The 18,251-nt window shown below is 45.0% G+C and overlaps 1 protein-coding gene across 3 annotated transcripts in view; it reads right to left on the bottom strand.

Annotated features, from left to right (window-relative positions):
• Nucleotides 1–18,251, bottom strand: part of LOC146205014 (synaptotagmin-15-like) — an 80,402-nt gene that overhangs the window by 24,634 nt on the left and 37,517 nt on the right. Inside the window, exons 2-4 of one of the 3 annotated variants that reach the window (XM_084589679.1) lie at nt 17,098–17,257; nt 14,359–14,589; nt 1,989–2,126 (exon numbers count right to left, since the gene is read on the bottom strand). In XM_084589679.1, the coding sequence (XP_084445805.1) occupies nt 1,989–2,126; nt 14,359–14,589; nt 17,098–17,257 (529 nt within the window). Of the gene's footprint in view, nt 1–1,988; nt 2,130–14,358; nt 14,590–17,097; nt 17,258–18,251 lie in introns of all 3 variants that reach the window. The other 2 variants (XM_084589678.1, XM_084589680.1) reach the window with 2 other exon arrangements.

Raw genomic sequence — 18,251 nt, 5'->3', positions numbered from 1 at the left:
TCCGACACGGCCGTGTACTAAAGAAAACTGGCGCAAGTTAAGACGAGCCTGAAAGGGTTGCTTCGATTGATCTACCACTTCGCGGCAATGCGCGACGATGTAAGACGCAGTGGCCTTCTAAGTGCGTGAGCACGCGCTCTCACGTTCGCCTTAAATTTCGGCGGCCTTGTACGTACAGTCTTTGTCAAAAATATACAGCCCAAGGGTATTGCTTCTAAGCCCCGTAACGGGGCTCAGTACGTATCTGTACCGTTCGAAATCTAGTAGACGACAAATCTAGTACCGTTCTTCTCTATGCTTACTTATATATCCCACTATTGCTTCCAGGCGCTTAGTTAGAATGCTTAGAAGCGAACCCCTTGGGCCGTATATTTTTGACAAAGGCTGTACGTATGGTACATATGGGCCCGAGATTACGCCTTGAGTGTTACTGTTATGATCTTCACTGCAGACTATTTCATTTTGGCCATCAGAACGATCGGATGCTACAGCTTCAAGTACTTCGTACTAAATGTTGCTTTATATATATATATATATATATATATATATATATATATATATATATATATATGTATACAGATCAATTAAGGGGAAATGAGGGTGCTCGTTGGCTTCTTTCCTTCATATATATATATACATACATACATACATACGTTACGACGACGAACTATCGGCAAAAAGGTTAGAAATCACGCTATTTGAAGCCGACTATGTTTGTATCCATGCTCATCCCAGCATTTGTATATATAGAGGTTGATCCGCAATCTTTAAAGCCTCCATTAAAATCTTAATTTTCCTCAGGCCGCTCAGATTGGAATGGACATTGTTGTGCTGTATTTTCTCCCAGTACACTCCTAAAACTACATAAATGGAAGGGCATCATAAGAGAAAAAAAAAAGCAGCATGCAATATCCACACGATTACAGTTGCGGGGTGCATACATGCGCATGCTCTCCATGCAGAGAAAGACGCATGCAGACAATTCCGTGGAGGTATCTTCGTCGTAACAGAGAGATTTGAGCTAGTTGGTTCATCTTCGATATTTTACCGACGCTGCGACAGGGGACGAGGAACCAGAAGTCTTGTCGTCTCTTCTTGTTCCTCGTCCCCTGTCGCAGCGCCGGTAAAATATCTTCGTCGTTACTCTCAAAGCCATCGTATGCAGTGTACGCATCATCGGGTCGGTGATGGCAATTGTACATCAAATAGGCAATTATCCTACCCACTGGTGCGACTCGATTTGTCTGGTGCATATTTTAAAAGCAAACAGTCGTGTTTGTTTACCTGTAAACATTATTTCTTCCAGAAATTTTCGAATTTTCCGCAGCGATAGTTGAACGGTGTTGCGAAATCCTTTAAAGCAGCCCTTTTTGAGAGCGGCGAATGCACATAGAATACACATGCTATATTTGTGTATTCGTTTCTGACAATTTGTCAAGCACATCGGTGTCACGTTGTTTTTTTTTTTCGGTAACGCCTTCGCACCCGCTCACCCCTCCTCAATATACTTATCCTGTATGTAAAAACTCTGCTGGGAAATTGTTCTGTCACTTTCGCTGTTCGTCTACGTAAGGGTGAACTTACTGAACACCACTCAGGCATAATGCTCACACCGGGCGCTACAACCGTGCATGTTTCGCTTCTTTTCTTGTTCATTTTCGTTTTCTTTGTCAGAACGTAGGCAAGCTAAGTAAAAAACGACGCGCCCACAATGTCTATCGAACCCAGCGACAAGGCGACTCGTACCTTGCGTTTAACAAATGAGCGAAACCCTGCAAGAGAATAGGGCCGAAGCTCGGCTAACAAGGTGCTTCGTTTCCGGCCGCTGTCTCTCGAGGAGCATTCTTCAAGCACTGTAGGAATGAGTGGCCCGATGTGTGAGTGGAACGTGCAATCAGTCGGCGTGAGGCATATACACGCGGGAGAAAAAGAATTAACGGTGCACGGGCCGACTCGAGAATGGGGCTGATGTGTGCACGCATACCCACCGCAGGCACTGCTTTTGCGCTCCGTCCAGTGTGTCCAAGGTGGGTGTACATAGGTGCATGAAAAGACGGCCGCGGTAGCATGTGGAGCGGCAAAAGCCGTGCTGAACCCAAAACTGATAGGTGCGTGTTTCGTCAGGTCTACTAGAAAAGTGCAAACAGACAAAAGGCAAAATCACAAAAGGAAAGTTAAACCTCTCGAGACACATTCAGTAAAAAAATAAAATAAAAAAAGAACAGAGAGAAAGAAAATATATGGGAGCCAAAAGCGATATACTACACAGAGGTTGCAATAAAAAGCCAAGTGATGAGCCAGCGGCCGCCACCGAGATCAGCGCAGCAAAGAAGAAGAAAATAAACTGTGTTCTGGACGAAACCATCAGAGATTCGAAGCGCCAGTTCCTGTCCTCCTCTCCTTTAGTGCAATCGTAAAAGGATATGCCCTAAAACCGGTGTGTGAGTTACTTCACAATTATAATATTGCTACTGGAATACTCGTGTGTTAGCGCTGATCTGTCCGAATTGTACTCTTCTTTTTTATTATTTTTATTATTTTGAAATTTTAAATCTTTTTTTTTTTCATTCATTTCTATTCCTATCGCCTCAAAATTTCAAATTATTTTAGCAACACTAACTTCTAATTAATAGGTTATCTATCATGCAGTCAAATCGACATTATGAACTCTATTCTCTCACCTACAATGAATTATGGCCAATCTCTTACTGTGGATATGTGCCGTATACACCGAAGGTGAAGAAGAAGAAGAAGGCAGCAGACATATGTTCATGATTTCGCCCAGTACCCAAACAAGGCTTTTAGTGCAGCCATCCAAAGCAGCATGTCTCAAGTGAGCCTACTGCTAGCGGATTGCTCTTCTCAAGAATACATTGCTTTCCGGTACGCTACATAGGCTGTCGTGGATAAACCTCAGTGTTTTTCCAGTTAAGCGCCGCGCTTACATATTCAGAATTTCGCTATGCGCATACCCACCGCGGCATGCGCGTCCATAGAATGACACCAACAACTGTTCACTTGCTATATTTGTTTATCTTGCATTTTGGATGTAGTGGCGGCCCTTGCAGTCGGCACCTCACGCAAAAAGGACAGCAGAAAAGCAAAACAAACAAACAAACAAACAAACTGAGCCCTATGAATGCTCGGAGTGATGAGCTGCACACGAAACGCCATCACAACGTTTAAAAAATGACACCACTGACCTCTCTTCTGTGTTTTCCAAGTGACAAAATGTGCATTTCTAAGAATTTTTCATCCATTTCTTTTTGGTCACCTCACGGACATTCGTCATTTATAACGGCTGCTTGTTAAAGGGTTTCATAAAGGTCACCCGTGATGATTTATAACACTTATATGCCCGCGAACGATAGACAACAAGAAAGTCAATGTTTTCGTTTGCTTCAGGAGCAGTTCTGCAATATTGAGATGGTTTTAGTTAACACTACAACGCTTAAATGTTCCGCAAAGAGATTTCATAAGTTAGCATTTCGTCTAGTATAGTCGGCATAGTATAAACGCGCTAGTTACAAGCAATGACAAGTCAATCAAGAGGACAGAATAAGGTGTCCTTAACACATATACGATATGAGTTTGTGTTAGTTGGTTCGGGATCATGGATTGACTTTGCTATCTCGCAAATTTGGCTGAATTTCTTCCGTCGCATTGCTGGGGAGAAGTAGCGCAATGTGTGCATGAAACACGAGAGACATTAATCGTGTTTTCTCGCAAAGACGTAATAAATTACTTGCGCAGTTTCCTATAATCATATAAGCTTCCGATCATTTTAACTGAATTACAGCTTATTGACAATAAAACTTTACACCAGCGCGTCTGAGTGCTTCGCTGAGTCATAGCGAATTGAATGCTGAAAAAAAAAAATAATCAAGTGACGATGTATAGTTTATCAAATGGCGCGATTTCAGCTGTGTAGCCACATTAGGTCTTGGAGTCAACCAGCTGTAAACGTACAAGGAACAAATAAGTAAATAAATTTATGCATCAATTTCCAAGACTACACTGTTGGCTTCTCTGCCGTTGCCTTCCTGGTTATTACGACAACACTATGCGTTTCGAAACGAAGCAAGCGAGCAAGAGAAGCGAGAAGCTCCCATTTGTTAAAATGCAGGAGCAGTCCCTTTTTTTTTTTTGCGCTGTTTTCGTGTTGCGACAGCATGATTGAAAAAGATACAGCTAGAAATAAGCGTGCATATCTAACTTTTCTTGTTTTCCCTGTTAGAGTAGGTGTTACGGCAGAGTTTAGCACCTCTTGCAGCGAAAGTTAGCGGCCATTTATGACACTGAGGGCTAGTCGCAAGTTGTCTTCTTAATGACTGGCTGCTCACAGTTTATGGCGTGTTGGACTGTAGCCTGAGCGACGACCTGAACCATATATGCGTACAATCACCTGCGTTCCTACGAGTCCGCGGTGCATGATGCATGAAGCAATAATTTATGCTTTTCATACCCGCGATCCTACTTCAAAAGTACGATCTCTGGCAGTCTTGATGCGAGTGTCTGTGATTAATTCAAGCGGTGTTATAAAGTGGAACGGTAGCAGTACAGAGACCTCCTTCCCAGTCTAAAAACAAACCGCTTGCAACAGTGAAAAATAACGCGGACAGCGCACCGCATCATCGCTTTCTGTTTCTCAGCAGCTGGCTTCGGCTGAGTTTTCTTTTTACTTTTTTTTTTTTTAAGTTCCGCGTTCACCACTTTTTGACCGAGTCCGCCAAGGTTTAGTTTTCAAGTGTTCCGCGAGTGCGGGAAAGTGACATCCGCGGCGCATATACCTGTACAAATGTCGGTCAAAGGAATCGCGATGGAAGGATTTGAGCCTTCACGATCAAATCACACTGAGACTGCCCTCTTTGCTTCAGTGATTATTTTTCTGTGCTGTGCAGAGAAACGCAGGATTGCAAGCCGGCACTGCAGAAATGGAAACCGAGACAATGTAGCGGTATTTGGATATGACATAATGAGGACGCGGCGGTGTTTCAGTCAGCAGAGGGTTGACAGTTGTCGGCCGCGCAGGCTGTGACCCTCATTGGGTGAAGGGCATGAACAGTAATAATTATAACACAATTCTGAAAATCACATGGCCGATAAACTACATTGCGAGACACAAAATAACGCAGACGAAAGTCTCAAAAAGCTGCCTATCGGCAAATGTCGGTAAGCGCGTCAAACTGGAGCAAATGAAGACGAAAAATTAGCCTAGGATCAACTCCGCACACATAGACGCGCGAAAGCACTGTTCGGCATGGCATTGTTTGGTGGTTTAGCGCTGAGAAACTGGCACAGTGATGCCAGTGCATGCAAAAGTGGAAATTATCTGTTGCCATCACGGTACCTGTTTTCTCTCTCTCGCTCCCATCTTCCTCCCTTCCCTTACGGCGTGGCTCAGGTTTCTAGCGAGGAGTGTGAAAGATACTGCACCTTGCCCTTCTTATAAACCAATCTGCAATTTACGCATGGCTTGCAAGGCGCCCGTGTGCTGTGCGATGTCAGGGCACGTTAAAGAACTCCAGGTGGTCGACTTTTCCGGAACCCTCCACTACGGCGGCTCTCATAGCCTGAGTGGCTCTTGAAAATATCATTATATCTGTCTCACTCTTCGGCGGACACCTACACGAAATGGACATACAAGGGTTAGACAATTTTGCTAGGTTCTGAACCTTCGGATTAGTGCATTCGCTCCAAAAATGAAACCGAAGCATACAAAATTGCCTCTGCCGTTGCCTCTTTTCGTCCAAAATAACGTAAAATTTGCTATTTAACTCCTTTAAACATATACCGCACCTTTCAATATACAGCTCGCGTTTTTGTTTCTTTGTTTTTCAGTGTAACCGGCGCGACTTAATTAAGACGCTGTACCTAAATGTGCAAATTTTCTAAGTAATGGTGAAATCACTCTGTTCAACCACTCTTAATTCCAATTTGCCGAAAATCGCCTTCAAGCCATGCGCAACTGAATGTAGTACGTATAGATCCACATTTCTTTTAACACCCGAAGATGAAAAGAAAAAGAACGCACGAATTACCAGTGCAGTTCTGCCAAGCGCCCTGCACAGACAAATGCGAATTAAAGAGAGAACGTCTTAAGTCTGGATGTTTTTTTCCTGATGAAAAATCAGTTATGTCTAGCTGTCCTTCATAGGGCGATGCGACTTTCTAGAAATGCGGGGCTAATTAGGAACGATAAAAAAGAAACACCGTCTGCTCATTTCGAAGTTAGGAATTCCATTTCCTAAAGCTGCAGACATTTGGGAACTATCTGTGACCGATCGCTGAAGTGAATGGCAAGCTTGCGGTTTATCCACCATCGAACGATCTTACGTCCACATCCGAAGTCAGCAAAAGTTGACTTGAAAGCACTATACAACATGGAAGGAGAAGAAACCTCTCCGTCCATGTTGTTTTCGCGCTTTCGAAAAAATGTCAAACCTGCACCAACTAGCCCGATCCCGCACTATACAAAGGGACAGCTGAAACTCTGTTCTGAGAAGGAACTAATTGAACTGTTAACGAGAAAGGAGGAAAGATGAAATTTCAATTATCGACATTGCAAAGAATATGGGCAAATGCTTCCCGAGCACGGTTGTTAAAGGGAAACTCCGGAGGTTTTTTGACATTCGTATATTCTAGTAAAAACCTTGCTGTAGGTTCTCCTCTCCCTCCTAACGCATTCTACAAAATTTGGGCGCCGTACAATAATCTGTTCACGCACAACACGACTTTAAAATATGCCGTTTTCATGGCTTAAGTTGAGACTATTTCTGCGGACAACACTGAGTTTCTGACGTCACCAACAATATACCGGCGTTACTGTCTACTTCCCGCGTAATTATGAAAATGTGAAGATTATATTACACTAAACTCAGACATTTTATGCAGTGCGTCATGATTCCCATACTTTATTTTCACCATCCAACGCACGTAGGAGTGTTTTTCTAATACTGAGTGTGACGTCACCAATTCGTCAACTGGGACGTAATTTCTGGCTGTGAAAACAGTTTTGGTTTTGATTTGATGTTTTTCCTTATTAAAAATGCTTCTACTTGGAATTTCGAAAAACGGCTTTTTGTGTTGGAGTCAGGACGTGGTGAGGAATGTAATTCAACCAAAAACAGAAAATGATGAAAACACCACCGGAGTTCCTTTAAGCATCATACGCCGACACTCTCACTGAAGAGAGAAACACAAGCAACCCTTCGTACACAGAGACGAGTGATACCCTGTCGGCTCTTAAATAGGAATCTCGAGGGCAGGCTTCCAGTGTACACCCATCAAGTCCGAGACCATTTATATTTGGAGGAAATAAAGCACCTTTACGACGTAAGGAACGTTAGGAATCTACACCTCTGAATTCGTTTTACCAAGATGTGTGTATCGGCAGTTTTCAAAAATCTAGAGGAGCGCACTTAAGTCTCCTTACGTTCACAATATCAAAGTGCCGGACTAGTTGAACTACCGGCTTTATCCGTCCTTCTTCCCACCTTTTGTCTTGCTCCTAGCGCTGTTCTTTAGGCCTGCTCATGTGCCGAAATGCGAAAGCACGCATGCGAGGTCTATGCCTAGTTTCATTTGAGCTCGTTTTGCGTTTCGTTGCTTTTTCGATGTCTACATCTCTGATGCTAATTTACTTTTCATCAGTCTTTTTTCTTTGATCTTTTGTAATTATTTATCAATTTGTTTTTATTTCTATGTTATTTATTTCGTTTTATCTGTTTTTTTATATCCTTTTTCTCACTGTCACTGTTGTCCTTTCCCTGTGCTAGATGAGGATAATTATAGGCTTGTTCTAAAGAAGTCGGCATGAGTACTGGTTTGCGCACTCGGCAGGAGAAAGAATGGTGATTCGAGTCCTGGCGTGGACACGATTCGATTATTAGCCTTATTTTCTTCTTACCGCCATTATGTCCACATCTCGTGGTCGCAGATACTGTGCATACATTCTGTCCACACCAGCCAAGAAATGATTTCGTATTAAAATGTGTTAGTCTTAGGTAAAGCATCGTGTATAATTCAGTACGAGAACCCTGAGTTAGTACATGTGCACGAATCATAACCACCTTAAACTAACTAACCTGCTTGGCAATAATCGTAGCTAGAACGTTCTATAATTGTTTTCTTTGACTCTCCCTTTAACACCTGCGACTGCTATGATCATGCCGGGAGCAAGTTGGAAATTTTCAGCGAGACATTTTCGCCCGGCTCGCTCCAGCGCTGGTCATTGAGCAGTGCGCTTCAGGAATGTGACGCGCAGCTGCGAAATATTCCCCTGCTAACGGCGCTGCATAGCTCCAGGATATCTTGAAGGCCGTCTGTGACCAAAGGTTAAGGAAAAGCGAGCATAGCTTTGAGCGTGCCCACTCAGAATATCTACGTTTCTAAATGTGTTGGCGCCAAAACCCAAAAATTAGATCGACGCCTAGCGAACGTTTCGCAACGCTCGCAAGCGCCATGGTCATCCTTCGTTTACGTTCGGTGCGGGAAAGGGGAGCGCGGCTCGTGCAAACATTTCGCTCCGAAGCCAGCGAACGCAAATTGGCCTCGTCGTTGTGCAGCACGGCGACAAACTAGATCGTAAAAATCAACAATGCGAGTTTACTGTTTAGCAAACACAAAACACGGCACTTGAAAACGATGTCGCAGCTCATCAATCAAAAATCCCGTCTCAGACGAGGGACACTCGTCGTTGTTGCCATGTGGCCCACTCTTATAACCCTGATAGAGTGGTGTTTCATCATCATCATCATCATCATCATCATCATCATCATCATCATCATCATCATCATCATCATCATCATCATCATCATCATCATCATCATCAGCTTGATTATACTCACTGCAGGGCGAAGGCCTCTCCCATATCTCTCCACTTAACCCGGTTCTGTGCTAGCTGCATCCACTTGACCCCTGCGAACTTCTTAATCTCATCCGCCCACCTAACTTTCTGCCGCCCCCTGCTACGCTTTCCTTCCCTTGGAATCCAGTTTGTTACCCTCAGCGACCATCGGTTATCCTCTCTTCGCACTACATGTCCTGCCCATGTCCATTTCTTCTTCTTAATGGTGTTTCTTAGTGGTGTTTATGGGGTTAATGGGGTTCTTAGTGGTGTTTATTACTCGGCTACCCGGACTGCGAAGAACGAGTCAGTAGATAAACGAGACCTAACGTAATGTAATTTAGTGAACGCGAACAGCAACGTAGGACCAAGGTCCAAAGCTCCAGTGGCACGAAGAGAGTGAAGGGTCTATGTACAAGTTTTCGGTGGAAACGAATTTACACTTGCAAAAAAGGGACAGTAAAAAATTACAGCATCGATCAAATAAAATTTAAGTGTGTCAAAGGGCAGCTTTTCGTACATATATATATATATATATATATATATATATATATATATATATATATACCGGGTGTCCCAGCTAACATGAACCAAGGGGTACAAAATAATATATTTGAGGTAGGTCAGTAAAACCAATTGCATTCAACTGCCAGCTTCCTTGCGCACTACAGGCAATTTTTTGTTTTGCAATTACTTAATTAGCTAATTATGTTAATTTATCTAATTTATTAAATATCGACTTTAGACCAAACATGCAAATTGGAAAGTTGTAGAGCACCTCCAGAAAGCCCCATTTCATTAATTGCGATAAAGAAAGTCTCACGTGTGTCTTTTTTTCCGGGCTCAGAAGAAAGCCCGCGAAATACAAATAATACCACGTGACTAGAGCATTTGTGCGCCGCGATTGTGGTGCTCTCAGTCGTGGTTTGAGCGAACGAAATCAGCTGCGGCCGTGTCTTCTTGGCCCGGTTAAAGCGGCAGGCCGATATGCCTGCGATGGCTTCTTCGCCCGCGTCAGACAGCCGGCCCACGTGACGGTGCAGTAGCAGTGAGAGCGGCGAGCCGACACCACCGACATTCTAACAAGGCCTCCTTCTCTCCCATCAGTGAACGTCACGACAAACGAATGAGCGATAAGGTATCAGCCACTGAATCTGCGCATACAGGCTTGGGTAAAGGGGCGAGATGACATCATGTGACTCGACTAAAATTAGCGCTGCACCTTCATTTGCCGGTTCTTTATCGCCAACCGCCTGTCGTGATGTAGGCTGCTGCGGTGCGCAGGCCTGGCCAAAATCGCGGTGGCGACGGGCGAGCTCGAGCTCGCTCGAACCATCGCCAACATTTCTGCCTGCCGCTGCAACGGGACCATCGGGTCACGGCCGCAGCTTATTTCGTTCGCTCAAACCACGACTGAGAGCACCACAATCGCGGCGCACAAATGCGCTAGTCACGTGGTATTATTTGTATTTCGCGGGCTTTCTTCTGAGCCCGGAAAAAAAGATACACTTGAGACTTACTTTATCGCAATTAACGGAATGGGGGTTTCTGAAGGTGCTCTACAACTTTCCAAATCACATTTTTGGTCTAAAGCCGATATTTATTAAATTAGAGGAATTAACATAATTAGCTAATTAAGTAAATGCAAAACAAAAAATTGCCTGTAGTGCGCAAACAGGTTGGCAGTTGTATGCAATTGGTTTCACTGACCTACCTCAAATATATTATTTTCTAACCCTTGGTTCAAGTTAGTTGAGACACCCGGTATATATATATACATATATATATAAGTAGCCGTGGGGACAGCGGCCGATGTAGCTCAGTTGGAAGAGCACCGGACGCGATATTCGGAGGTTGTGGGTTCGGTTCCCACCATCCGCACGTTGTTTTTCTTTCTACTTTCTGTTCAATTCTCTTTCTCCTAAACAGATTACATTACTAATTTCTGTGATTATCGAAGTAAAAATTAAAAAAAAAAGACAAAATACAATCTCCAATGCTTTCCTTGGCCTCGCCGACTGTTGACTTCTTTCCTTCATATTTATATATAATTTTTTTTTCTGGACACGTTTCTTTTTTTTTTTTTTTTTTTTTTTTTTTTAGTGTGAAAGCACTACTTTGTGATCAAACCTACAAAATCCGAGGCGGTTGTGACCGAGGTCTGACACTGAAGTGACCTTCTCAGACTAGCATAGCAAGAACATAGCAACAGTCGAATACGACGATGAAGGCCTAGCGGATTTCAATTCAGATGTTTTTCATGAGAAGCGAGTATGGAATCTCGTAGCTATTTCCGCAGCTAATCATGGTGTATGTTTTGCTACCACTGTCTCTCTTTCTCTGGCGCCGTGCGTTTCATGTCGTCTCCGTCTTCATTCACTTCTATCCGTGCGCAGTGGATTCAAACGCAACTTGACCCACTCCCAAATATTAATTTGAGCATTTCGAAAATTAAAATCCGAGAATTGAGTTGACGCACATTCAAAACCGATTAAGCACACCCTCAATTAGACTACTTGGCCCGCGCACACGATTAAGTTAGAAAGTCTTTAAACGAGGATAGCATACGTAGAAAAAAAAAAAAAAAACGTTTTCGACCCCACTCCCCCAACCAGCGCAAAACGTTCGAAATTAGGAAAACCGAATTGGCCGCCACTTTCGGACAACAAGTTTAATAATTCTCCTTCTCTTCCTCCTGCAGTGCCTGTTCCCAGCTTTTCCTTATCGGTGTGTTAACGCACTAGGTTTCCACATTCAATCGTAAGCAGTCAAATCATTTGCGGAAGATGGAGAGCGCAGTATTTCTGATTACAATGCGATACAGGCGATTCTCACTGTATTGCGAGCGCAATAACACCCATGACATGCATGACAGCCTTGACTGACGACATCTGTATTCATGCCACTTCTTCCATTTGCTCGCTGCCATCACTCGTCACCGCTACCCACTACCCCAAAATATGGCACCTTCAGGGAATTTTGTGCGCCTGTCGCACAGCACTGTCGAACCTACACAGTAGAAATTCGAAAGCGTGAACGTTGCTGGTGCACACGGTGCATCATGTTTGCTCTCATTAACATTATGAACTAAATGCACCGTCATCATCATAGCTAATGTCATAATTGTCGTTATCACCACTGGTATCGCTACTCTCATCCACATGGTTGAGAATTACGATCCCGGGGGTGGCGCAGTTGGTTAAAGCGCTCGGCTGGGGATCCGAGGGATGGAGGTTGGATTCACGGTGGAGAGGGGATTTTATTTTTCGGATGAAGTCATCAGGATGAATGACAGCTAATTTCCCTCCTCATACATCCGTTATTAGCAAGTGACATATCGGCGCATAGATCTCGCGAACAACTCTCGTGTACGTGATTTCGTTCCACGAGCCTAGAAAGGCTCCTCCCGCGAGTTATTTTTTCTTTGCCTCAATTTGTTGCGGAGGTTTCCGGCGATGACAACAAAAATAAAATCAGGCCTCAACAGCTCAGACACAGTAATCGCAATGACATTAAACAAGTCCATAGAGAAAAGCAGTTATGGAAAAGAAATAAATTATTGTAAGCATCAAGACAGCTAAAGACGGGTACCATTTCGATGCTAACCAACAATGGCAACGGCGAGCATAGGCGCTCGATACTGTTGATCAAGTGCGGCTGCAGCAGGCTTCCAGTGATCCAAGCAGAGTTTCATTCCAAAAAGCTCCGGTTAAGCTCCCGCGCGTTAACAAGGGACTTCGGTATGCGCTCGTGGGCCTATATACAGGAGAGGGAACTGAATATACTCGTGCCTACTCGAAGTGACCGCGTTCGCTAAGAAAGATGTTCTGGGTGGTTATGGGTGCATCGACAGGACAAACTATGGCAGCCATGCAGTTGCATGCAATCCTGTCTATAAACGAGTACACGTGAACGCATGTGCGTCCGGGCGCAGCTTGCGCACAAGCGGAAGGTTCGTAGACCTCTTTCAATACTGAAAAAGCTTGATGTGTACGCAGTCGACTGCGAAACTGTGCCACACAGAGATCCGGCTACCCCGAGGGCACCTGCAACTGTTGTTTTTTTTAGCGCCGGAGTGGTGGTTGTGGTAGTGGTTTATTATTATTAAATAATTAAAAAGAAGGAAAAGAGTGTTACCGGCCGCGGCAACTCGTATCTAAAACATCTGAAGCACCTGAGCGGCGGCTGGCGGGAAAGAAAAGGGGATATGGAGAGGATAGCGAGGGTAAGTATAGAGGGGAGCGATAAGAAGAAAGGACAGGGGAAGCTTTGTACATTATTTACAAAAGGTGAACGAGTTCGCGTCGCTCGCGCGCAAGTGTCCGAGCACTGTCCACAAATGCCGGAGTGCAGGCGAAGGAAAGAGTATACGTCTCCGAGTAGTTTTTCTACAGCTAGCCAGAACAGAGTTGAACGTCGTTTAGCACATGCATGGAATTCGGTTCAGAAAACTGTGGGTCAGAAGATGCTGGAAAAGTGATGTGGCCGGCACTCTTTTCCGGCTGTTCAATATATAAAAAAGGTAGATTGAAAACTGACTTGAACGACATCAACTCCGAGCAATTAAATAAAAAAACTAAACTAAAATATAAAATATATATATATATCTGGGACAAGCGATGCCAGAATTCTTTTTCCAGCTCAAAGAAACGGTGCCTTCTGATCAGAACTCTTTCGAATAAAATTGCAGAAATGTTTGCGTAATGTGAAACAAATTCGCAGTGCGTTTCTACACACCACGCTGCATTATTTCTGCATTCAGCGAAGGCGGCGACATAGCCTCCCGACTGAAGAGAACAGCTAGCAGGCAAGATAGAATGGGTGAAGGCAGCTGAGCGCTAAGTGGTAACCCCTTGAAGAACAGAATCACCGCATGTTTACTGCCTATGCTATCTTTAAGTTTTTGACTAGTCGTTTTATTTGAAAATCCCGCTATAAGCCTTCACAGAAGTCTTCACTTACGCATATGCACGACCTGCAAAGAAGCGGTGAGCGAGCCTAGTAGCGGGCCAGGCCCAACTGGAGCCGCCTCGATTTCCCCTGCCTTCATGCTCTGCCTTTCTCTGCATAAACGTTTCGTCGTCAAATGCCACAAGAATCTTCTAGTTCAATGTTCCCGACTGGAACACGCCTTCGCTCAATCTGTGAAACATGAGCAGAGCATTACCCAACGACTGCGTAATGGCGGCTCGATGTGAGAGCTATCAGCTGGTAGTATAGTAATAAGCAAATTTCCCAACATTAGCTGGACCATGTCTCGTGGTTGTTTCTTAAGGTTTCTGTTGGCAAATAATTTTTTTTTTGCAAAGAAGCACGCTTTAATAATTACCAGATGTATTGAGCAGTGCTGCGCACCTGACCCTATATTTCATCTACTAGAGGCTACAGAAAGAGGAGAAAGATTGGGCAAGCACTGCGGTCAGAACAAAGAGCACGTCACGTGAGGAAAATGGCACTCAAGTCTGCCGGGGTCACGTGTGGCCGAGAGCACGCGCGGTGGCGGGGCTCACCCGACGTTGCAACCCTTGGGAAGCAGGTTTCCGACCAGGCCTTCGGCCGAAGGGGAGCAGAAGGAGTTCCATCGGACGAAGCCCGGACGCGCCAGAGGCTGCACAGGCTCAGCCACGGTCAGCTGCGCGGGCTGCACGTCGAACGACTCCGGCGTCAGCAGTGACGGCGGCGAGACCCGGTCGAGACCACCGGCCTTAGCTGGCAGCACCCCGGCCAGTGGCTGAGATAGCCTGCAGTGAACGCCAGCGATTAGTGCCCGGCACGCAGACACACTTTGCGACATTGAATCATTGTTAGCAACCTCTTAAAGCACTTTATGTAGCTGCAGTAAGTTAGAGCAGCGCACCAAGATCTTTGACATAAGCTTCACCCGCTTTCTGCCTGCCTTTCTTAAGGCAGCACGCTGCAGGCCCACATGGGCTAAACGGTGCGCCAGGCCAGCTGTTTCCGCTTTTGTAAAACTAAACAACAACTGCTTTAGAGGGTGACTGAGATGTTTTCTTTCCCTAGAAAAGTGTCAGGTGAAGGTGCAGCCCCCAAGAACACTCATGCTTAGAAAAGGGATGTCGAACAGCTTCGTTAGCCACACACCTAGCGTCTAGTGAGCAGAATCCGTGCGTCTGCCCGGCAAAGCTGTGCGCTTTACATCAGGAGATTGCTGAAATTTCGAGCATTTACTTTTTCAGCGGGGCAGTTTTCCCACGGCTTGTACATACATGTTTCCGCGACGTAGGAATTGACTACCCGCCAATGTAGTTCACTGACTAAGGCGCTCAGCTACTGAGCTGGACAACCCGGGTTTGAATCTGGACAAGGCGGTCGCGCTTCAATAAAAGCGAAATGCAAGGCGCCAGTGTATTGTGCGTTGGCAGTGCACGTCAAAGAACCCAGGTGGTTGAAATTATCCGCAACCCTCTACTACGGCGTTCTTTCAAGCTTGAGTTGCTTAGGGACGTCTCATAAACGGAACAGTAGCAGAAGACTGGAATGGCTTGAGTCTCCCGCCACTTCCTCTGCTCTAAAATCTACATGGATGTCACATTTCTTTTTCGCAGGACTGATATCTATTTCTGACCACTCTTGTGTGAGCGCTGTATTCTCTCTACTCCTCTTCCTTGTCTTAATTGCATCAGTAACCCCTTCCATGCGGAACCAACTATAGCTAGCTCCATGTCACGCCTATCTGTTGATTTTGATCGTATTTTCGATTGCCAAAATGAGCGGGGATTAAAAATGGTGTAATGAGCTGCTGCCAGTTTATCTTTTAAGCAAGACCTTGTAGATCTTATATGTGCAGTATTGCCTCTAACCGGTTATTTGCAGATAGGCACCACCCTGATAGGCACTGCCACAGACAGCCACAGACAGCGTCTGTTGAGTTCCCTGCCACCGCGCAGGGGCCGAGAGCGGCGGCTGTGTCCATAAATGTCCGGACTGAACAAGAAGCGGCGGTGCTCCAGTCCGGCCGTGGCTCAGCGCACTCGCTGCGTCGCCGCACAAGCCTGATTGAACCGAAATCCGGCGTGCGTAAGCGGCGTCGTGGCAATGTGTGTTTTTCTTTTTTTTTTTTTTAGGGGGGGGGGGGGGGAGGATACGCCGTATGGGGTGTGATACCACGTCCAACGTGATGGCCACGTGAAAAAGAAAGCCCTTAATAAATGAAACGCTTTATGACCATAGACTGGACTCGGACTAGCGGCGGCAAGAACAGATCGGATTCGCTGGCCGCTGCATCGGAGCACTACGCCATCACCGCAGTGGTAACTGGAAGACTCTCATGCTGTGCTTTTGATATCGTCGTCTTCCATCCTTGTGCAACTCAGTTCACAAGCAAGAGCACGTGAGCACTTGCTCGTGCAAGCCGGAATTTTAACGCGTGGTCGCTTTGCTGACAGCAAAAACAAAAAAACAAAAAAGCGTTTGGAAACGCACCATCTCACAAACATGATGCAAGTCACATGAAACGGCGCGAAATTTGAACCAATTAAAGTTATCATATGTGGGAATTAGCTAAGGTAAAATATTTACTGCTGTCACATTGTCAACAGGTAATAAACTAATCAGTCTGTAGTTTTTTCAAGAGTGACTGTTTTGCTTCATCCGAGCTTCCATTAAAGCCCTATATAGAGTGGATAGCTGTCGAGCAGCATCCATTGGCGTCTTGAAATAAGAATTCCGATTTCAAGTTTTCGTTAAAACAAATATATAAATGAAAGTGGTCTGCCAATCAATGAATCAATCAATGAATGAATGAATCAATCAATCAATCAATCAATCAATGTCAGAACTTTTGTACTTGCGGGTTATCGTGAAGTATATGCAGCTGAGCTCTATATCAGTCCAATGAATTTTGCCGGATATTCGTTCATTTTGGATTTTTCCATTCGGTGTGTTTGAACACTGCTGATTTTGCATGCTACTTTTCAACGTCAACTCATTTCGTTCGCTTTACCTGCATGTCACCCCCCCCCCCCCCCCCCCCTTCCGCCACACCCACACACGCACACAAATGCGGCTCAAGAGGGATCTGGAGAAAGTTTCGCGTGGCTCTTCGGCACATCGTCGACGTGTGTCGTGCCTATTGTTGCGTGGCAGCGCGCATCCGGGTTCGCGGCTCCTCAAGGGGCTTTAGCGGCTCCAACGCGGTGGCGTCCGCCGCGGTCAACGTCACGCGGCAGCTGCGGCGCCCCGCTGCGGGTGTAGTAGGTCGGTCGGCCGCCGCCGCGTCGTCCACTCACATTGACTTGCGATGCCATGGCTCGCGCGTGAGCAGCGGAGGCTCGTTGGAGTCGCCTTTGCGTTTAGCCCCGCGCAGCCGGAACAGCACCAGCCACACGACCAGGGCCAGCAGCACGGCGCCGGTGACGATGCCAGCCGCGATGGCCCACACGTAGACCCCTGCAGGCAAAGAAAACCCGCATGGCGTCACCCTGGCGCTCACTGTTTATCACTGCTTCATTTTTGTTTTCGCTAATATTCAGCAATGTCTGGACACTATTGCTGAAAGCAAATATGTTTCCTTATGCCTAGAACTGCCACGTTTGTTTTTTTTTTTTTTTTTTTTTTAACCTGCCTGTTCACCCTGGTTTCAATGTTACTTTATTCCTTTCACTGTTATAAACTATGTGATACGGGGTCGCTTGTGCACAAGACCATCTATTGTTCCTATTTTCTGAAGGCAAAAAAAAAAAAAAATATCTAAAACAAGTAATATCAGCACAACTGCCACTGATTTGTGATTTATGCAGAAATTTGTTTATAGAAAAAAGTTAAACGGCTCGCAAATTAAAGCATGAATGCTCAACCTTGACATCACAGTGTCTACAATTCTGTTATTGTTAGTTATGACTCCCTTATGCAACAGAGCACTGCTCTTCACCCTTGGCCTTTGTATTTCTCGACGCATCTCTTTTTATGCCCAGCGCTGCTACATTTTTAAATTTAAGATTACGATTGTGAAATATAAAATGTCATAATGTTCACTTATGACGTACATTGCTACGTTGTGCCCATTGTTGCTCTTGTTTCCGTGTAACTGACGTTGTGGAGGGCAATTTTGCTGACGCGCCTCACTGTCGCTACATTCGCGGGCGCCCCCCCACTGAGGACAGGGTCAAGTTAAAAGGACATGTCCCCACCTTTTGTTGGGCCTCAAGGGTAAGAATATTTTTTTATCCGAATAAACTTGAAACTTCTATATTTTTATTAATACTATGCAGTGGTTCTAGCAGTATAGCACTGTTTGTTTGTTACGATGTTTAAAAGTTCGCCAGCTTAAAGGCCAGCAGGTTTTTCCAGGACACGTCAACAAAAATGTATCGATTGTTTCAGCTAAATATTATTCGTTTGTTTAAACATCCTATCATTGTGTTTCTGTTATTGTAAACGCAAC

Source organism: Amblyomma maculatum, chromosome 1 (genome assembly GCF_055883805.1).
Source record: "Amblyomma maculatum isolate TAMU_Amacu chromosome 1, ASM5588380v1, whole genome shotgun sequence".
NCBI classification, from domain to species: domain Eukaryota; kingdom Metazoa; phylum Arthropoda; class Arachnida; order Ixodida; family Ixodidae; genus Amblyomma; species Amblyomma maculatum.
The sequence above is the reverse complement of the archived record's forward strand: the minus strand, read 5'-3'. Positions and strand labels throughout refer to the sequence as shown.